At 42.9% G+C, this 22,405-nt stretch overlaps 2 protein-coding genes across 3 annotated transcripts; both read right to left on the bottom strand.

The window, feature by feature from the left end:
• Positions 1-215: 215 nt before the first annotated feature.
• Positions 216-11,629, bottom strand: LOC308378887 (transmembrane protein 184B-like; the record flags this gene model as incomplete). Its single annotated transcript, XM_080855896.1, has 9 exons — positions 11,011-11,629; positions 8,706-8,939; positions 5,846-6,011; positions 3,647-3,737; positions 3,345-3,420; positions 3,152-3,243; positions 2,412-2,581; positions 1,965-2,159; positions 216-445 (listed from the first exon to the last, which is right to left on the bottom strand). The coding sequence occupies exons 2-9, from the start codon at positions 8,937-8,939 to the stop codon at positions 216-218; spliced, it is 1,254 nt and encodes a 417-aa protein (XP_080712022.1). The 5' UTR covers positions 11,011-11,629.
• A 927-nt stretch (positions 11,630-12,556) lies between these two features.
• csnk1e (casein kinase 1, epsilon) lies at positions 12,557-21,904 on the bottom strand. 2 transcript variants are annotated; one of them, XM_080857161.1, is made up of 11 exons: positions 21,748-21,904; positions 19,579-19,669; positions 19,188-19,298; positions 18,864-19,012; positions 18,389-18,617; positions 17,966-18,136; positions 17,423-17,571; positions 17,070-17,265; positions 16,822-16,961; positions 14,961-15,027; positions 12,557-14,755 (listed from the first exon to the last, which is right to left on the bottom strand). In XM_080857161.1, the coding sequence occupies exons 2-10, from the start codon at positions 19,652-19,654 to the stop codon at positions 14,995-14,997; spliced, it is 1,254 nt and encodes a 417-aa protein (XP_080713287.1). In that variant the 5' UTR covers positions 19,655-19,669; positions 21,748-21,904; the 3' UTR covers positions 12,557-14,755; positions 14,961-14,994. The 2 variants fall into 2 exon arrangements, with proteins under 2 accessions (XP_080713287.1, XP_080713288.1); XM_080857162.1 differs by having other exon boundaries at positions 12,557-14,747.
• Positions 21,905-22,405: the final 501 nt, after the last annotated feature.

Genomic DNA, 22,405 nt, shown 5'->3' with positions numbered 1-22,405 from the left:
CTGTGAGTGTGAGTGTGTACATGTGCGTTTGCCAAGTCGCTTCCCTCGCAACCATGGCACAATGTCCTTGTGAGTCCCTCTGAGGACCTCTAGAGAACACGGCCCCTTATGAGTGACCCAATCGTTCTTCTACTTCTTCTCCTAGCTCCCTCTTTTCTTTCACCCTTCCCTTCCTTCCTACCCTTCTCTCCCTCCTGCTCTCTTTGCCTCCGTTCTCAGAACTCGTCGTCGGAGCTGAGCAGCAGGGTCTTCTCGTTGTCCCCGCGTGTGCTGCACATGCTGTGGGATCGGGAGACGGGCTGACTCCCGCTCTGCTCCAGCGTGGACTGCTGCGTGTACTGCTGGTAGGCCGGTGAGAAGTTGTGGATGGCGTCCTGCACCATGTCCCCGGGATTCATGGTCTCCTTCAGGCTGCTGGAGATGCTCTTCATAGGGGCGCAGCGGCCTATCAGATGGGAAGGATAGAAGGGAAGACAACGTTTTTCAGCTAGGGTGGGTGGAATACAGCAGATGATGTTGTGAGTTGCAGTAGACTGACAATGTCAAACTGTGATGGAATATGAATACAAATTTTCAAAAACGAACCAAGGAACAAGTTGCAAGCGTCCATAAGTGACCACACAATAACCAAAACTGAAAATCAACTAAATATAAATATAAATATAAATATAACCAGATGGTGATCATCGGGGTCCAGGCAGAATTTTTCAAGACACAGGCATTTATATTGCCTGCTGGAATTTGATTGACTTTTGGCGGTCATTTTGTCGAGCCAGCCAAGTAGACTTTTAGAAGTGAGCAAATTTAGCCAAGTGTTAGCATACGAGATGTTTGTATAGAAATGTAACTGGTTTCGCTGTTTTGAGTCTAGATGTTTTAAAGGTTACAGAGAAACAGACACTGTACAATCTTTGGTTATTGTAACCAAAAAATATGTCTAACATGATCTGTGCGTTGTCTTCCAACCAATTATCTATCGTTAGTATGTTAGCAAGCTAGCTACCCTCAGAGAAAAAAGCTTGCCAGCGGTCAGATGCTTTTCAAAGTAGCAATTGTGTCTAGCATACTTGATTTCTTAATCTTGTAACCTAGAAACAACAAGCTAGGAACGCCTATAAGCAACAAGCGACACAGGTTTGCCTCCCGTGTCGCTTGCATATCATGGGAGAAAAATAAGAAAAATCTAAACCAACACAATAGGGCCCCTGCGGAGCTTAGCTGCTTGGACCCCTTAACAAAAATGAAACTAAATTATGTAAAGTGAAATTTTCTATACAGTGGCAATGAAATAATGAGATACCGAAACAACTAAGAAACTCGGAGAGCTTACGGTATGTGATTCAGAATGGAAAACTGAAATTAAAATATAACAAATTCGTTCAAAACAAAAGAAGCCTCAAGCAAAAATGGTGCACCGAGTACCCTTGGTTAGAAATTCAACCTACCGTACTGTCCATAGTTAGGAACTGGGCCTTAGAGTGCAGCGTAGAGAGAATGAGGGAGTCAGGGAGAATAATAAAGGGGGAGGGGGGGGGGGGGGGGATATCCACAAAAGTAAAAATGTAATGATGTTTTGGAAAAAAGGAATAACAGGAAAAGGGTTTCCGTTGGAAATGTACAACCAGGATTGACAAAACAGGAACAAAGGAGCACATTAGAAGAATGGAGGGAGAGTTATAGCAATTAAAAAAAGAAGGGAGGAGGGTCACAACATGATGAGGAATATAAGAAAATATGGAGGGAGGGTGGGAAGTGGAGAAGAGAAGAAGAGAAAGGACAAATCAGTGAGAGAAACAAGAGTAACTGCTGGGAACAGAAACCATTCATACTCAAGAATTGAAGATGTGGCATGTAAATATAGACACATTCCTCTAACCAGTAAATAACCAGCCTTCAACAGCACCATCTAGACCACCATGTATGTGTCCTCGTCAGAGTGGTCTGTTTTGCCTGCGCTTGCTCACCATGAGAGTCCAGCCTCTTGTCCATGTAGACCTTGTAGGTGAAGGCGTGACGCAGGGCGAGCGCGGCAAAGAACATCTCAATGCAGATGATGAAGTTCTGGTAGCCAGCTGCCACCGTGCCCTCCCCCACCGATACGTCCGGGGCGTGGATCTGCGGGATGGCGCCACACTTCTCCAGGATGGCCAGTAGCATGCCTAATGAGTGAGGGAAGGTTGGGGTTGAGCTGTTACTGAAGCTCTCCTTGTAAGCGCCCAGGCCACCTGGTTCCCTTAAGTGTCTGCTCAGTTGTGAACAAGTTTATGCCGTCTTTATGGTTGTACTGTTTACCAGTGGACACTATCAGTTTACAGTCAAGCTAAACATGAATGGTACATTAGTGTCTTCACACATCCTTCACACAACCGTAAGAGCGCCAAAGAGTCGGAAGACAATGAAGGGAGTCTTACCTTGCCAGAAGGAGAGGAAGATGACGGACTTGACCATGAAGAACTTGAGCATGGGGCTGTAGGGGACGAGCAGGTCGCGGGTGGCGAAGTAGAAGAGGAAAAGGGCGTAGAGGGACAGGCTGACGGAGATGTTGTAGACGATGGTCACGTAGAGGTAGCCACTGGCCACACTGTAGACAGGAGAAAGGGAGCTTCAGAATACTTTGCTCTTATTGAGATGGCATTTACCATAACTGAACACTGATAAGGGAACTTCATTCAGTCCTGGCAGACAGACTGCTTCATTCATTCTTCCATATCTAATACTGAGACGTATGGACATGGTCTCAAGTGTATGATAAGAAAGTGACATTACAGTGAGTGTATGACTTACAGTACCATGATTACAATCAAGACTGAAATCAGCAAAGAGGTGAATTTGTGCCACAGGTGGGGCACCTTCATAGTGAAATTAGACATGCCAGTTTTTTGCACTCCACTTGAAGCTCAATATCCTGCTCGACACACCCTCTGCTTGCTGTGCTTTTAAATAGATTTTTCTGCACAACACATTTTTCTTAATTTTTCATTTAAATAACAATGATGCAAGACGTACTGCCAAATTAACCACTCAAGACAAATCTGTGTGAAATCGGAGTTTTCTGCACCACCTTTCTCTTTCACACAAACATATTTGGGCTGGTTTCAGAGGACTATTTCATTTGGACCGAAGTGAGAGCAGAGGTGAGATGGATGCCTACTTAAAGTCGCCGTCCCTGTACTTCCCAAAGGCCTGCAGGATGACCGTAACCATGGCCATGAGAGGCTTCACCACACAGAACTGCAGCGTCGCCTGAGGGCAGAAACAGAGAAGACAGGCATCAGTGATTGGAAAACATTCCTACAAGCATGGTGTGTCCTAATAACATCATTCAGCAGTAGTATAGTTCATACCTGTTTACAGAATCGGAGGAACCCAATAGAATATGTTCTTCCCCAAAGGCAGCATGTTCCGTAAACACAGCTGGACCTGGAGAAGGGAAGGAAGACACACAGGGCCTCTCTTACAAACATGAGCTGCAACACCAAAGTAGGCTTTGATAGGAAAGGTTAAAGTGAATTGCCTCATCACAATGTTTATTATAAAAGTACATAATTGCAGCACAGATGCAAGGGATAGGGTGTGTGTGTGTGAGAGAGAGAGAGAGACAGAGAGAAAAGAAGAAGGACAGGAACGGAAAAGCCGCTTTACTTACTCAATTGGTTTCCCTCTGATTTCCGCCATGATAGCACTCTCCCCTCCAAGGTACTCATAGCACAGGCTAAGGAAGTTGTAGATCACAAATGCTGCAGAAAAAAGTAAGTAAGTAAGTAAGTAAATTAATTAATTAATGAATGAAATAACTGTCTGTAGGAACTTGGCCAGACATAAAGCTTCAACAGACAGTGGCCTCTTCTCCTCTCTCTCCGTCCTTGTCTCTTTTACCTCACATGAGATTAATCTTGTTATGGCTCAACTGCTTCTGTGCACTTTACAGAGTCCAGTCACGCACAGCGGGGTCATTGTCTGCTATGGCCCTGGGGCGGTTAAGCGATATCCAGTCTTGACAGGATCAACACTGCCAGGTCTAATACTCTTCAGCGCTGCTCATGCGCAAGATTGTGCCTCTCCGTTTCACCACTGTCTGGGTCACTTTGCACATCTGTGCTGTCCAGTGGCCAGCACTGACAACATGTTTTTTTTTAAATGTACTCTCCCTCTCTTGGATTTGTTTCATTACTTTCTTCTGCCCACGTCTGAGTAAAGCTCTCGTGTTCAACATCCAATGCTTTATGCAGCACCAGGAAATCAGGGTCGGCATTCATGACAGAGAGTTTGTTACGGGACAGTGTGGTGATAAGCAACAGAGAGGTGCTGTTAAGAGGCCTTAATGGCCCAGGTCACTTTCAGGGGGTTGACTGTCTGACTAGGCTTTCCAGGTGTGAAGTGATGGTTAAATTATAGGGGGGGTACTTTATGGGCCCCTGGTGCTTCAACCTGAATAAGACCTGCGGGCATAAAGACTGGCCTTTAACATGAACACACCCAGGCCTCTTTCTGCAGCCTTTGATGTGCCTTTTGTAAAAGACTTCTCAGGGCGCACACACAGAGACACACAAACACACTAACAAGACAACTAGAGCTCATAAAGCTCGCCTCATTCTGTCTTTGAGAGAGAAAGAAAGAATGTCAGAGAGACAGAGCAACAGAGGGGGAGGAGAGAGAGAGAGGAGAGAAAAGAGTGAGAACACACACACGTAGCACAGCTCCATTCTGTCAGTGTTCCACCAACAAAGACAGCATGCCTATGGTGGCTATATTGAAAAAGGGGGCCTGTGGCTTGTGATGCCACAGTGCTTAAAACGGGCAGTCAACTTGGCTTTGAGGCCGTGCAAGTTGATCACGAGTGAGTGACAGGGGGAACAGAAGGGAGTGGGGGAAGGGAGGCAAGTGGTCATGAGGTTCACTTCTACCACCAACACAAAGGAGGCTGGTCCGGGGCAGGGCGGAACACAGAGGACAGGAGTGCCAAGTGCCCTCAGCTTCAACCACAAAATGCCCCAAAAACAACAGCAGGACTCAAGCTGGCTTCAGGCTTCAGAGTTAGCCACCTGCTGGCATTGGTGATGGAATGCCTGAGATTGCGATTCCTTTCTGTCCTAGAGGTGGCAAACCAGTGCTGATATTGCTATGGGAACTTGTAGGGGACTACAGAACAGAGGACCCATCTGCCGTTTTTTGTTTTTGTTTGGTTGTTTGTTTTTTCCACATAAAAAACGAATGCCTGATGAACCCCTCAAATTGCTGACACTTGTCCGTTTGCACGTGGTTGCTAGGCAACGCGCTTGCCCTCCCCAGCTATCCCAGCAGGCCTTGGAAACAAAACAAGAGAACAAAGATGGCCGTCCTCGTAAAGGGAGACAGAGACGGAGGGCCATCTGTTACAGGGGCCGTGTACATTCCCACACACACACAAACACACCCACACACACACACACACAGACACACACACACACACACAGACACACACAATGGCTCACCCATGCACGCAGTTGTGGAGTTAGTAGGTGGGAGTGGATGTGTTGTGCTTACAGCAGGAGAGCAGCATATAGTTTGCGTGTGTACTGTGAGACTAATATGCTCTACCTATGGCTAAGTGACAAAACAATGGTCTGCTACTCTGTTTCAAGGTAACAGTGTAGGTGGTACCATTCTGGGACATTTCTGGTTAATATCAATGTGGAGTATTGTGGAACAAACAAACAAACAAACAAGCAAGCAATTAATCAATCAATCAATCAAGCAAGCAAGCAAGGCTTGGAGATTGGGGTCTCTGAACTCCCCCCAGTGCTACTGCTCTCGACCCCAATCCAACCCCACCACACCCCCCACCCCAGCAGGAAGGTGCACTCACCCTCGTAGCAGTCGCGGACTGTGTCGAAGTAGACGTAGTACTCCTCGTTGGTGAAGAATAGCAGGCTGAGCCACGAGTCGAAGGCATAGATGGGCACGATGAAGAGGATGCGCACAATGTGCCGCTGCTCGTTGGGCGAGCTGTAGTAGCGCAGGTGCATGTAGATCTGACAGGCGCACACACACACACACACACACACACACACACACACACACACACACACACACACAATAATCACCAGAAATTAGTCAGAAATAGATATCAGGGCCCATATTCACAAAGCATTTCATCTTATAACTATGAGTACTCTTAGTCAAACTTAAACGCTTTCTCGTAAATCCAATTCACAAAGCTGCGGATACCTTCTTTCATTAAGGAAAAGCGAAAGCTCCTGAGCCAAGAGGAAGGCTTACGACTCAAAGACTCACGTCTGTGGTCGTTGAGGAGTAACAGGTATGTATTGGCGAGTATGCATGCACTTTACAGTCTACCGGAAAGAACGATAAATAAATATTTGACAAAAGCTTCAAATGAAATAATAATGAAATACGATGCCCACAGCACAGGACCAGCATCTTCACACAGTTTTCAAAATGCATCTGTTGACACGTTTATGTTGACAGGAGCTAGTTTATTTGTATAATAACATTCAATTTAGCACTGAGTGGGTAGTTTCGATTGGTCAGTGATGTATTGCATTCCTTTCATGCGTTATAATTATTCCCTTGTGATTGAGAAGGTATCTATTCAGTAATTATGCATCTGCAGTCAAAAACATTGAAACATGAAATGATAGAAACTGCTGTTTTCCACTTGTTTGGGAGTTGGTCTTAGTGAGTTACGAGTCCTCTTAATATTAACCCATACAAAGGGTTACAATAGGTTACTACAAAAGAATGTCCATTTAATATTTCACTCAACAAAATGGCGCTGTGTCTTTGTGAGTTTAGGAGTACTCCAAGTCATGCTTTACTTTGAGGAATGACAGATCAGATGCCTTTCAACAGCGGTTCAACAGACGGTACGCCTATGTGTTAATCAGTCTAAGAAGAAACCACACACTCCTAAACTTAAATGTTGGCTAGCATGAGCTATTTGCCCCATAGACTAGGCTTTTAACATTGAGCCATCTTCAAGATCTTCAGCAAGATTAGCTAGTTAAACTTGGATGTTTCTTGTCATGCTTGATCCAGCACTACAATGTGCACATCCCTATGCAGCCCATTTTTCCACCGATTAACATTTTGGAATTGACTTCCATAGATTTTGAATGTCAAGTGCCCTGGTTGAATACAGCTGCGCTGTTGACGTATAAACCACAGGCCAGTGTGGCATCTAGGTACGTTTATGTAGCCAAAGCAGTCAACATGTAGGCTAGAAGTTGTTTGTGTGAATACAAATAATGTAAAATAAAAGTAACAAGACACATGTAACCTAATGTAATGGAGTAGAAGTCAATTTCTTAAAACATAAATGTACTTCAGTAAGACAAAAAAAGTATTCTGCATTAAATGTACTCCTGTAAGTACAAATGTATTGAAAAACAATAATACTTAAGTACATGTAATGGAGTAAACGTAGCGCCTTACTACACACCTCTGCAGGTGTCCTGCTACATTGCAGGAAAAGAAGGCTTGTGCTAGAGTGCCTCTGAATGGGGCAAGAGCGCTTCACAACACCAGCTCTGTCTCAGGTGACAAACCAGCTCTATGTCTGCCTCCCTTTCCAACTCGGCAGGATAATATTTTGTTCCCCCACCCCAAAAGCCGCGTGATACGTAATCGGCATGGCAGTGACCACTGGCGGCCTTGATGAATCGGAGCTAATCTGTGAAATCAATCTGTGGGTGTTTGCTTGCTCTCACACAAGCACACGGCGCCTGCCTCTCAGCCCACATCCTGTGCTCAGACTCAACAACAGGAGGTGTGTGTGGGTGTGTAGTATGGTCTGCTGTTGTGTGGGCCAGGTGCGCTGTTGATGTGTTTGCTGAGCTGACGTCTGTGTGTGTGTGTGTGTGTGTGTGTGTGTGTGTGTGTGCGGGTCGTGTTTGAGTGCTGGCTGAGGGGTCTGGGGGTGGGGGGGTTGAGGTTGCGTGTTAAACAGGGTTCTTATTGGACCTGTTGACAGATATCTTAATCGTGAGAGGAGCCTTTTGTCATCAGCACCTTTTGTCTAGGGCATCCCTTTCCTTCAGATCCAAACAATGGCCCACCTATCACATTTCGTAGTCAACATACAAACACACACACACACACACACACACACACACACACACACACACCTTCATGGAAACAAACGATCAGCACATGGACAGCAATGTGCAGCAGAGCACTGTTGCTAGGCAGCACCTCTCTGCTCTCTGATGTCATCGCAAAGCAAGCGCACCTGTTGCCAGAGCAACGGTTCGTCCTCAACCCTTATGTAGTGAGACAAGCAGGGTCAGTCTCGACTGAAGAAAACATAATCACCAGCATGATCGGCAACTTCCCCATTGAGCGGAAACAGACACAAGGTTAAATCAGTTGCCGTAGAATCATGAGATTCACTGATTTCCTGTGACATCATTTACAGTCTTTCACATGCTAGGTCTCCTGCCAAGTACAGGAAAACACTGGATCTGACAGGTTTGCTTTGAAGCACATTCACCACATAGCATGTAATAAAAGGAAGTATTGAAGCGCTGAAGGACTCTTCAGGATAGTCGATTGGCCCTTAAGACAGTCGATCTCCATTTTTGTTGCCTTTATAATCCAATACATAGCTTGAGCCAAAGATTTCAGATAACTGACCTGGCAGATACGCATGCAAGAGTTACTGTGTGTGTGTGTGTGTGTGTGTGAACGTGTGTTAACGTGCTTACCTGGTGGCAGGTGAGCAGGAGGGCGGTCCACACAAAGAAGCCTGATATTGTCTGGGCTGCTGACGTCATGAGGAAGATGGGATTGTCGGGAGTGACCAGCGGGGCCTCTGGCACCCAGGACACATTGGGGCCCCCAGGAGCCAGGGCGGACGCAGGTGGCCCTGGTGCCATCCCGACTGGTGAGTCATTTCCTACCCGTTCCAGAGGCACATCGCGCCTCCACAGCGGTCCCATCTGAAGACAAGAACCCATCAGGTAGTTAGGAAACCAGGTTATGGTGCTTTCCCACTGCACAGGGACAGGGTTTAACTAGACCCATATGGTTCCCTTTTGTGACATGAGTAGGATTCAGGAGTGTACTACAGCAAGACATTTTAGACAGAGATCCCATAATAATCACGTTATGCCACCTTGTCTTGTTTATTCTGACACAAACAGAGATGGCAGAATGACACCCCAGTGTGTCCTTGCCCATGACAATTCGTTGTTGTGGAACCAAATGCATGACATTTAACATAACGTCAAGCTTCATCTTTAATGCCGTGTTCAAGACCACTCGGAACTCAATTACCAACCCGGAACTCTTAGAATCCCTAGCTTTGTTGAGGCACATCATTTAATCAATTGACATCATTATCAATATGGCAACGACCCTAACTGAGACCTTGACTATACCAAAGGTTAAAAACCTTTTCAAATGTGTGAGAAGATGCATGAAGATGCAGTGTTTTGAAATGAACAAAAAGAAAAGCTGTCAATAATTGTTGATAGCCAGCAGATAGAAGGAAAATTCATTGATGAGTTATCACCACATTATTGTGTTTAGATTTGGCTTACACACGTTGAAGTAGGAGCTGGGAAATATCATATCAACGTTCTGAATTCCGAGTTTTCTTGAATTAAGGCTTTAATTATGTTTTCATGAATTAAGGCTAAGGCAGCATTTCACGTATTTTACCAATTTGGGGAAGAAAGGGGTCTGATAACAGTAATAACACTACAGTATTAAATATTTAGGGCTAAGTGAAAGAAAGTGTTAATTTTTCTACCTCACAGCTGGCTGTGGGTACTGATCTGGGCGTTCTGCGGGAGGCCAAGGCCTATGTCTACCCACTTCTTTTTGAATGAGACTCGCTCACTGTCCAGACAGTTGTCTTTGATATGTAGGCTATGTATGGCTGGAAAGAAAGATTTCTGTCCAAGTTTCATAACCTTTCAAAGTGCTGTTGAATTGAATAGCATTACAATGTATAATAATATTACTGAGACACAGATGCCTTGTTAATAAGTTATGACGCATGAGCTCTCCCAATCAAGTTGCTATACCAACGTTTGGAATGTGTTTTTTCCGCATGTGAGCAAAGGATGTGCGTTTCATCCTAACCAATAATGAAGGCTAATAAGAACAAGATGGAACATGTTTCTATTTATATGATTGGGTTAAATATCCCAAGGCGATCAGAACTATGTAACAAAATGAATTTACAATAATATTTGATAGCCTTTAGGTTTCATTCAGACTGGGTATTGACTAACTACCTGGCAAGAAATATTGCAAATGACACATGTCGGAACACAGTTCACAGTTCTGTGAAAAAAAAAGAGTGGTGAAAGGGGTGGGGATAAAAAAAAAAAACATCTGGTCTGGCCTAAAGGTACCTATTAGCCTGCTAGCCGATTTCGCACATCAGCCGGTATTACAGACATAAGAGTCGCTCATATCAAGCGGCATACTGTTACTCCCTACGGTCTAAATCGAAGAAATTGATTGTTAATCGTGAGGTGAACATGATTTGACGATCAAACCCAAAATTCAGTGTGTTGACGCTACGGCCTATGGGGCAACATCATTGTTTTGTTGGCTATGACGTTGAGGAGAGCAAATACATAAGCAAGACAAATTATTGCTGGTTAACATTAGCCAGATTAAACAGTCAGTGTGAAAAGGATTAAGGTCCTTAGGATGTTTTGTTGTTTAATAAACCAAATACGTCAGTGCTTTATTTTAAAACAAGAGAGATTCATTGTAATCAACGTTATTGCAATCAACAACACCTTTCATCCATCCGACTTGTAACACTAATGTTACTCAACGATCGCGACTGACGATAACAATAAATAATATAAGGAAATGCTTTGGCGTTTCTTTTCATATTGCGTCAAAAACTAACATGTGGATAACAGTACAGTCATACACAACAGCTAATTTGCTGGATGAGTATTAGCTATTACTTAGTGTATGTTTCGTGTCACATGGATATGTCTTCATTCATTGTACTGACAAGGGTCGTCTTGCGGGTCTTACCTTTTCTGCGGCAGTGGGCTCGTTTCCTCACGTTGAGTATGTCTGCACCCCGTCAATATTAATTTGATAAATCTTCTCGTGAACACGACTGCATTAAGCTAGTCTGGTCTGCAAACTCGCAGGAAAAGGTTTTAGGATGAATACTACGTTCGTCTAAGCTCTGTTTTGGACTGCAGACAGCTGACGATGCTCGCAATAAATAACGGTAAGTTACAGTTGTGACGGTAAGTAGCTAGATAGCTAGCAAACAAGTGTTCGCTTGCAACTGTTAACTTGTCGGTTCTTAATAATTTAACAAATATAATACTTGTGCTCAATGATAGCTAAATTAAATATGTAACTAAACACGAAACGTTAATTTGATATGGAGGGCGTGCAAACTGGCTGGCTATCTAACTAGGCTAACCCAATATATCGTTCTAGCCATGATTTCTCTACCAGTAACTAGCGATAACAGTTAGCTTGTTTGGCTAACTGTTAGCTAGTAGATATTAGCGCTTTCCATTTACGATACCTAGCTAGCTTATTTGGTCTGACGAGGAATCCCTTATGATAAAGGGGGGAAAGTTGTAACAGAATAAAAAACAACCTATTTTTTTCCTTTGCTGATTTCGACTTATCCCACTTGATCTGAAAAACACCGACACTTTCCTCTCTAATTCTGCCTCTTCCCTACTCCCGTGGACCCAGCTGGAAATGAATGTTGGATCTCCTCGGACAAATAGACTACAGTCTACTCATCTGCGCAGGCGCACTACTACATACGACAAGCCGTTTCGCCTTAAACATTTAAAGGTTTTTTTTTTTTTTTTTTTTTTAAAGTGCAGAAGTCATTGACTAATCCAATACTACAGTCGAAATGTAAATTGTATTAGTTGTAACTAAATTTAACTACCTTAAATTTGATCAACGTAACATACTTCCTTTATCAAACATATGATCTCTCCAGGGCATTAATTCCTCTTGACATCAATGTTGCAAGTACTTATCCCACTCACAAACTGTCAAAACCTGGTTTACATCCCTTGCCTACCAGATATAGCTAATCTTTTCTCTGTTAGGTGCTTACCCTGCAGTCTTCATGACACTAACTAACAATAACTGTGTTAACCAAACTGTGCTGTTGTTGACTGACCTTTATCGCATAGTATGGATAAAATGTGTTTACAACTCTTTACATTTAAAAAAAAAAAAGCACTGCATATGCTGATTTACTCAACCAAAGAAAATGAAAATACTTACAATTTTGAAACGGCTTGTCATATACTGGCCAGATGATGTAATCCCTTTCCACAAACATGTTGCTGCCAGCTGGTCCAGTGTGTTGTATTAAATGTTTGCTTGCCTCAAGTCTGAATTTGTGGCCTAAGCCAGTGAGTCCGCGGATGCGGTGAACCTCACGAAACAGCAATACAAGTGTGTACCAAATCAGTAACATTTAAACATCTTTTTTTTTTTTTAACCAAATCTGCCCCTTAAAAACAAACATAAAATATGAAAATCGTTTATTTTCAAGAAAACACAGGAAAGTTTAGTTTATTTTTTATTATTACTTCATAAAATATACACAAATACTGTTGTAAATAAAGTTAAAGTGTGTTAAAGAACTGTACAAGATATCAGTACACAATACAGAAAGTGAACCCTTGTCCCCCTAGCCTTTCCTGACCCATAATATTTTCTAGCCCTATACCCCCCATAACCCCTTCCTCCCTAGGTAACATTGCTACTGGGTAGTTTAAACAGCCTGCTGTCATGACACGCATGATCAATCTTGCTGTGACCGCACCTCAGTCTCAGGATCCATGCATAAACAGAGATGGCTAAAACATTAAAATCCATCAGAATTCCCCCTTTCTGACAGACATGTTGAAGTTTAATCAAAGGTAACCACAGTCTAAATAACCAATGAAAGTTTCCAGGTGCAAAATTTCAAAACAAGACCCTCATATTAGGGTTCAACCCATCCGTCCCCCCAGTCATTCAACGACCAGTGTCATACAATTAAGGGACTGTCATTGGGTGTATCCCATAGACATTTTAGGCAGACACAGGAAAACAACAGAAAAAAGGTTGTCAATGTGGGAAACATGACTAAAAAGAAAACAATGCCCTTCACTCATTAGGCCTCTCTCGCACCCTCAACCAAACAATTTCACCTGAGCATGACACTCCGTTAAGAAAAGCCTTACATACAACTGCAGAGCAGATAACGTAACAACAGGAAACCAGACAAACACAGCAGCCCTGTCTTACGACCCAGTAGACAATGTGACGCTTTGAGTCCCACTTAAATGTAGTATTTTTGACTGTATATATATATGTGTGTGTGTGTGTGTGTGTGTACGGGTATATGTTTGTGTGTGTATGTGTACATGTTTGTATGTGTATGTATATATATATATATATATATATATATATATATATATATATATATACATACAAATAAAACTCTGATCCCTCCCCAGGTTTGAGCATTTTAGTTTTTCTACATTACACCTCGAAACAACCAACGACATTTTGGCTTTACACAGAAAAATTACAGTGAGGTAAAAAAAAAAAAAAATGTAAAGAAATGTCATTCTACTTCATGCCCCCCTTCCCACCAGGTCTCCAGAAGCAACAAAATTAAAATTAAAAGTAAAAAACAAAAAAAAAACAAGTGTTGACAATAAAAACAATCATAAGAATTACTGCCATGATAGTTGGCTGATTTTTTTTTTTTCCTTTTCGCAGTCTCTAGTCAAATACATTGAGAAAGGTCAGTGTCCACTGTCTCATGTCTTGGAGTGGTGTGGCACCTCTTCAGAAAACAAAAAAGTGAGATCACCTCCACTATTGTGTGGTTGGATAAAAAAAGGGATAGGGCTCAAGTGGGGATTTCGGAAATAAAAATGGACAACAATGAAGCATTTCCACCAGGCCCTGGGCCCTCGACATTAGCTTGTTGTCAACTTGGTCACAAAAGGTTCATGATCACATCGACAGTGAATACGACAAGTAAGACATTGGCAAAAGAAGGGCAAAGATCCGACCTTGTGCCTTTGCATCATACTATACTCCAGAAGAGCACCTATGCTAATCTTCACTTTCGAATGCTTTCCTCTCTCTGTATTCTTTTCCTACCTCCCTCTCTTGGACTCTCTGTTTCTCTCTTTCATTTCACTTTTCCAATAAAACCATTAATACATAACAAACCACCCAGCGTTTCTTTAGAGTGAATGCTATCGTTTGGCTGTCCAACAAATAATATAACGGATTAAAACAAAACGATCACAACCAGGATGTACCATGGGCTTTGAGTGTGCAAATTACACTGGTGAAAGACTTGCATGTTTTCTCACAGATTGGAATATGCACATGCTAACAGCTACATTCTCTGTAGGAACAATTAAAACTAGATGCATCAATTTATCCAAGACTTCCAAGCCTGCCAATGACATACAGGGAGAGGGAATGTGTCCCAGTTGTGATGACATATTCGAATCGAGAACATGTGGGGGATAAAGGGGGTCCAGTCTTCAGAGTGAGGAAAAAATACAGTTTTCTTTCCCCTGAATGACCTTTGGTTGAAGATGAGTAAGGATCTCTTGGCCAACTTCCGCAACTCTGTTAACTCACACCCAATTCAGCCTTGTTTTCCTCATTCATTCCTTCAGTGTCCATCTCTCTGTCTCACTGACAACATTTAAAAACAACAAACAAAAACCAAAATAATCTGGAGCAAGGGGTGTCACCTGATGCCCTAGAAAAGGTTGAGACAGGGGAAAGAATAAACATCTCTGTACATTTCAGTCATTACAGCTCAATAATGGAGAAATTCAGCTGCATGCATCCCATTTTTGAAACATTTTTGAATTGCAACAATGCATCTTCAGTCATGTTGGCATGGAAATGGGAGTGACTGATGCACAGGGGTGTGAGAAAGTGTGTAGGCTAAATCCGCTCACCAATCAGTATCCAGTGTGCATGGAGCTGAAGGACTCACTTCCCGAGGTGCTCAAACGGCATGCTGACCTGCAGGATGCAACATCAAGGAAGTGTAACCATTAAACTCGAGACAGAGGGTAAACTTAATTCCAACAGTTTCTTAGATAAGTGTTCAGTCAGAACTAATACATTTATGACTATTCATTTTGATAGCAAACTGATTCTGGGCCCTATTTTGGGCAGTTTATTTATAAATAAACCAAACTTTCCCCCGAGGAGTGGATTTTGGATAAAGACTAGGCAACATATTCTTTTTTTGATGGGGAAAATTTAAATGTGCCAATCACAAACCATCACGGCAAGTCGGATTGATTCATCTCCCAAAATATATCCAAGGAAGAAAGCAGGACCAAATCGGTGTTGTGGGTTATTTTGTCTTGAGAATCCTCAAAGTTAACATAAATCATGGAATTCTTTTTTAAAAAAAAGAATAAAATGTTTTTCTGTTTTTGTTTTAAATGGTTAAACCTTTTGAAAGACTTAAGTGTCTGGGAAGAGGTAGTCTAATGTCCAACTTGAATTAAATGCACAGTAGGCTGTAAACAAATGTCTTCCATGGTGTAAATACACAACGATGATATTTCTTGTTATTTCTATTCACATATTGTAGTCTAATTAGACTAAGGCAGAAGAAGAAATCTTTTTCCACACAATATATTTTTTCTTGGGCCAAAGAGATTGTATTCAGGTCTCTCCAGGTGTTTAATTGCATCAACATAAACATAGCTGGCAGCCTCCCATATCTTATGCAATCCCCATTCATGTTGGCTACTGCTCACTGCTGCTTCTGATTTTTATGCATCTGGACTTTCCCCGTCAATGGGATAACCCATATTGTTAGTCTACACATAGTCACCAGTAGCCTCGTATTATGCAAATAAATACCTTATGTTCACTCTCTCCTGTTGATCCAATGCTCAGCTAAACAGGCTTTCACTCACTTGTTCGATTCTGCTGGGGTTCTGGATGCACAGACTGCACCAAATATCCTACAGTTTGTTCCCAGAATATGTTTTAAAAAGCCTTGTAAAGGATAAAGTTTCAATCAAATGAATGCCTAAAAGTTTACGATCATTCTTTCGCATCACCACACACACTAGTACATCGCCTGTGCTACTGGGGAAAGGAGTGAATGTAGGCTACTTAAAAAACTTTTATTTCCATAGAAAATAGAGCTGATCTCTTCTGCTCCCACAAGTAACACCTCAGCAAGTGCCAAATGTTGAAATATTTAACCTTTAGCAAATGTGTTCGATTAAACTCATTTTGATTATTAAATTGAATACGTAGCCCATCATACCTGTGTGGCTCAAAATCCCCCAAGCTACCCTGATTAACAATCAGTCTGTTCAAATGGATGTAATTTTAAATTACATTGGCATTTTAAAACAGGTCTGACAAGTTTCAGAGGAAACACTACGGTTTAGTCCTTGTAAAATTGTCCTGAACCCACAGCGATATTGCAATATTCTCACATTGTGATGACACAATGTTTAAAACGACGTATTCAGTTTAAAACGCTTGCTTGATAATGCTATTGGTCGGCTTTAACCAAACCTTTCCTTAATTAACTGCCCGCTTAGTGCCCTTGATCACCCCTTCACTGCTCGCTTTAACAGTTGTGCAACAGCGCACGCGCTGCCGTTTTCGCCTCCAAACTAAGGCCCTATGAATGACAAGGATGGGCTGAAAGGCAATTTAAAAAAAGAAAAAGTGCAAACAGGTGGATGAGAGCAAGAAGCAACACGTGACCAGGCGTATCTGGACCTCTAAACCATCCCCCGAGCCAACAGATCAAAATGGCCAAATGGAGCCACTCACCTGTGACGTGGAAATGCGAGATTGGTCATGACGGGCAGTGAGGTCAGACGAAGACACGTTGGCGGGCGCTCCTCGGTGGAGACGCATACTAACTTTCCTCTCCCGCTCTGCACGTGAAATAGCCCGAGGTGACGTGTTCCCTGCAGGGAGAGACAGATGTGGTTATGGGCTGCAGTTTTTCCCTTTATTTTTTGCCCAATAGGCACGATAAGTAGATAGGTAGTAGGTACACACTATGAGACACTCACCAGACTGCTGGACTCGCGAGGCAGGGTTGGAGATGGCCTGTTCGGGGCCGTTTCTCACCCGGTTGGGGGCTGAGGGGTTGGGGCCAGGAGGGTGACCCCGTGCAGCTGACCCTCGCGGCACCCCACCAATACGCTCATCACGCTCTTCGCCTCCCCTCCTCTCCCGGTCGCCCTCTTCTGCTGTTCTGCTGGCACCCTGTATGTCAAAGGATAAGAGAAAAGAATGTCACATTAATTATAAGTATGCACAATGCAGTCAATTTCACATCGTACATTTGTTATGCATGAAATTAATCTATCTCTGGGCACAAGAAGTAGTTTGGGGATGGTCTGAGGCTAATAGTGGTACTCACAAACTTAAGCATGTTCCAGTCAAAGACGTAATCGTAGGAGAAGCCTTGTCTGTGGAACAAATTTCTGAAGAGCTGACGAAGGTATGAGTAGTCTGGCTTGTCATCAAAGCGCAAAGAGCGACAGAAATTCAGGTAGGTGGAAAACTCAGCTGCAAAAATAGAGCACCAGGATCAAGGTCAAGGATGAATACAACACATCACCCAGCTATATTTTCACAATATCTCTCAAATTTCTTATTCAAAGAAAGCTCAAGACACAGCCATGTCACTCAAACAAACACACAGAGACTATATTCTTCTTAGTTCATGTGTACGTTTTAAGGTAAAAACAAGTCAACATCTGAAAGGATCCAAATTTCTCTATACCCTGGTCCTGTCACAGCCACTAGACTAGAAGACAACAGAGAACATGACTGTGATCGTAACAAGATCACAACTTAATGTAATTTGCAATGACCTATAACCTTTAGTCCACATGCCTACCCATGCATTCAGTAAACAAGTAAACAAAGTAAACAGTAAACAAAGCCTCTGGGAACTCACATGGGTAGCCCTTGCACAGCACCTCGATGGGGGTGGACATTTTTTTCTCGCTAATGCGCTCGTACTTCTGCCTCTTGGTGGCAGCCTTAAGGCCTTGCCAAGGCAGGGAGCCCAAGTTAAAGTACATGAGCACGTAGCCTAGGGACTCCAGGTCATCACGCCTTGACTGCTCTGTAGGTGGACAATGGCAAAAAGGAGGATTGGTCAATGATTCCATGAATTAGATAATAATAGTGGGTCCTTAACCTTACTCCAGAGTGTGTCACTGCCTAAGCATTTCAAAAGATCAGTAAAACACAACATAGTTCAGTTAAAATACAAAAAAAAAAACACACTGGAGTGGTTTGACCAGGTACTTTAAAGCACTTTGCTAGGACCCCAAGTGCTCACATAAATGTCAAAGAAGTGATCAGCTGCCCTCACCAATGCCCAGATGGGTATTGATTGAAGCATAGCGGGCTGTGCCAGTAAGGTTCTTGTTCTCCCGATAGGGGATGTGCTGGTGGGTGCGGGCATCACGGTATTTCTTCGCCAGACCGAAGTCAATAATGTAGACCAGGTTGCCTTTCTTGCCCAGGCCCATGAGGAAGTTGTCAGGCTTGACATCTCGATGGATGAAGTTCTTGGAGTGGATGTACTCAATACGGCTGATCTGCACAACACAGTGGTGCATTAGAGACAGCAGTGCAGCCCCATTGTGGAGGCAACACTGCAGATGAACATGCCTCACAAGACATTAATCTACTTGCTATGACCCAAGCACTGGATGCTATGAGGAATTTAACCAACTCCCCTCAAAAGTGTGTCAGTGGACAAGAGACAGTGTTAAACAGACAAAGGAATAAAATGAGAGTGCAAACTAGAGAGAGAGAGAGAAATTTAAAGAGGTCTATTGTACCATTTGGTCGGCAAGTAGTAGCACAGTCTTTAGGCTGAACTTTCGGGAGCAGAAGTTAAAGAGGTCCTCCAGACTGGGTCCCAGAAGCTCCATCACCATGACATTATAGTCCCCCTCGGCCCCACACCACTTTATAGAGGGAATGCCAACTGGGGGTAAATGGAGAAGAAAACTGGACCTTCACATCAACTCGTCCTCTACAATGTGACACAGACCATAATCTCCACTGTGAAACAGAGCCCCAAACATGTCGAACACCTATTACTGAAGACAGTACTCACACAATCCCAATAAGAAAACTGACTAGTCAAACATATTACCAACCTCCGCCCTGCATCATCTTGTAGAACTTGCTCTCTATGTGTAGCTGAGGGTGTTTGGTCTTCACACACTCAAGCTTGATGGCCACCTCTTCTCCTGTGGCAATGTTGGCACCTGGTAGGTCACACATTTACATTTATTTTCATGTATTCATTTAAGACACCTTTACCCAGAGCATCTACAGTACAGTGTGTGTTGAGCTACAGAACATACACAGACACACACACCTGAACAAAAAACAGAAGCCCATTTACCTATACCAGTAACCAGTTAGAAGAATTCAGATTCATGGCTGCATATGATATGGAATCTCTAACCCATAACAAGCAGATATGTAAAACAGGCATTTAGAAAATTGGTGGAAGAATCCCCATCAAACAATAACACGACTCACCTAGGTATATGTCACCAAAAGAGCCACTGCCAATCTTGCGGCCAAGCCTATACTTATTCCCCACTCTCAGCTCCATGGTTGTGTCAGTTCGCTAAAAGGGGAGGCAATTAAACAAACCCAAAAGCAAGACATTTAAAAGTAGTCGCTAAACAATGGTTCATATCTGAATGTGACCAAATTCATTAGAACAGCTAAAAGCAGTCAACCCAGAAAACGGAATCAAAGCCAAATCCTAGGAGAACTATACATTAGATAGATAGTCAGCAAAGACAGACATAAACAGCTCTAGTTACCCTCTTAACAATGCCATTCTCTCTCCCAAACTATGACAGACCCGAGACCCCACTCTCAGTGCTTCTCAAGAAAGTGTCCTCATAATGCAGGTGACCAGGTGATCAGTAATGACATATTGTACCTCCGTGGTTTACATTTGTAAGCTAAAATATGCAAAGATGACAATGCATTATGTCTGAGTGATTGGCCTTGTCTGAAGATACAGCTGGTAAGCCTAGTTCATCTAACTGAAAGCTAGAGGTGGATGATGCACTCCAGAATCAGGCCACATGATAAAATCAAGGGACCGGTGGAAGTGGGTCTTCAGCACGTGATACTGGGAAGGAGTCATCATTTATTTATCACCAAGAACCACACCACATTTTCAATTGCTGCAAAGCCAAAGGGCAGGCTATGCTTGTCACCGCGAATTTCAAATAAAGCAGAACTATTCGAGGCGCCTATAATATCGAAAGCAAAAGATACAAGAATATTTTCTGAGATTTTGACAAATTCTTAAGCGAGAAGCAAATACTTAAGGCCCTTTCGTTTTCCTCGTGATGTTATACATCCACTGGTGGGACATCTGAGCACATCCTCAAAGGAGGACCTTTCCAACTAAACAGACAGTTGGACCGCCAGATTGTTTTAACGTTATCCTTTACTACTAAAGTAGCCTCTTACATACTGCGTACAAAAGGAAAACATTTCATTCGACCTGTCCAAGGCCACAATGATCAGACCCGTCATTAGAAACAAACACCAACAACATCTAGGCTACAATTTCCTTTCCGGTGACCTGGTCAGGGTTTCATAGTGTTGGCACAACAAATCCTTCGCCTAGAACTTAATAGCATGCTTAAAGTCAACATAACAGTAACGTCTACCCATTTTCCATGTCACTATCCCGATATGCTAGCTTTTAAACCGTACCTTCTAAACGCCACTTGCATAGCTGTGATGTAATGATTTTATGGCTGTTTCGTATATTCGCAAGACTGATAATGCATCAAAGGTCGCTGAAACGGGCTAAGCTTTGTTCGCCTAATCTTGCATCCGTGCACGGAATTATTTTACCCAGTGGAAAATGTAATATTACATTGCAAAAATACACATATAAACACAGCAAAGCAAGAAATAGAGGTCTCATGGATGGTTCACAATTGCAATATTCATAAACTATTACTACTCTTCCCGTGCATACGTTCATAACAAGATCGACCCTGTGCACCGTATCGTGTCCTTATGTGCCACTGCGCTGTCACCATCTGAAGTATTGCACTAACATTAAGTTTACAAATGAGAATAATTAACATGATGTTCCATTTGCTTCATTTGTATATGAGGGGCTACAATACGTCATTATTTTACAACACTGTCTACACTAGTTATCGATGCCTGTCTAATGTAGCTATGGTGGAAGGCTTTACAATGTAGCTTTAGCTGGAATTATTCAGTAACGACACTGAAATTGTAACAAATATAACATTTACAAGGATTCTTGACAAAAAGGTGTTAGGGCAGTGGAGTGCTACTGTTTCATGGAAGCTCATTTCGTAGTAATAGCTAGCTTGCTAACAGTGAAAGAAGCACTGTTATGTTCTGGTTAGGATGCTCGTTTTGCTAGGAACCACAAGCAACAACATTCTAAATAAAATGCCACCGACGAATTTAGAACTCTAGTGTTCAAGCGTCCATGTTGTTAACAAAAATAATGTATTTTTTTTCTTGCCGCACCCTAACATTGGGACATACTATAGGCTACGCTTGTGTGGATAGTCATCTGAAATCGCCCCCTCCCCCTCTACGATGCTCCGAATACAACTCCCGTTTGGATGAAACAAGCTCCTACACCTTTCCCCCCTGGTTTCTGCGGTTTATTGGCATCATTCTTACCCGATATTGGGCTTATCTGAGAGGTTAGTCGGCGGTGGTGCTGAACCGGTGGTTGTCAGTCAGACTGAGCCTTGGGCAGCGAAGGATGGGAGCGGATTCTGACGGATCTCATACCCCAATTTTCCTCTTGCGTTCTATAGTACGCCCTGTTGATAGTCCCTGAGAAGCTTTACTGCGAATGCCCGTCTCTGCCTCAGTCTATCTCCCCCTCTCCTTGCTTGCAACGCACCATTGACAACATCGATGATGTCATTCGTTGGATGCCTAAGGCACCCGGATTGCCTTAAAGTCGTACACTACAAGGAGCGGTCAACGCATGAGAAGGTATTCTCAAAGAAAATACTTTGAAACTATTTTTTGCATACATTTTTTTTAAATAAAAAAATAAGAGATTTTTTTTTTATTTACACAGGAAGGGATGTTACATTCCTCGTGGTTTTTTTTTGGTTGGGGACGTCCCATAGCGGCCAAAACTTACTGTATACAAATATTCATACCGACCTAGCCTAAGTATTACAGTACAACAGGGTGCTCTACAACCATCACACACCAATAATTAACAACAACTAAGACGCCTGCTTGAGCATTTCACTAGGGTTTTCAAGTAGGCACCTTCCTTCGTTGAATTATGCCAAGAACTAGAACACCTCCAGAAGGT

This window comes from Sprattus sprattus (assembly GCF_963457725.1).
Source record: "Sprattus sprattus genome assembly, chromosome: 18".
NCBI lineage: Eukaryota > Metazoa > Chordata > Actinopteri > Clupeiformes > Clupeidae > Sprattus > Sprattus sprattus.
The sequence above is the reverse complement of the archived record's forward strand: the minus strand, read 5'-3'. Positions and strand labels throughout refer to the sequence as shown.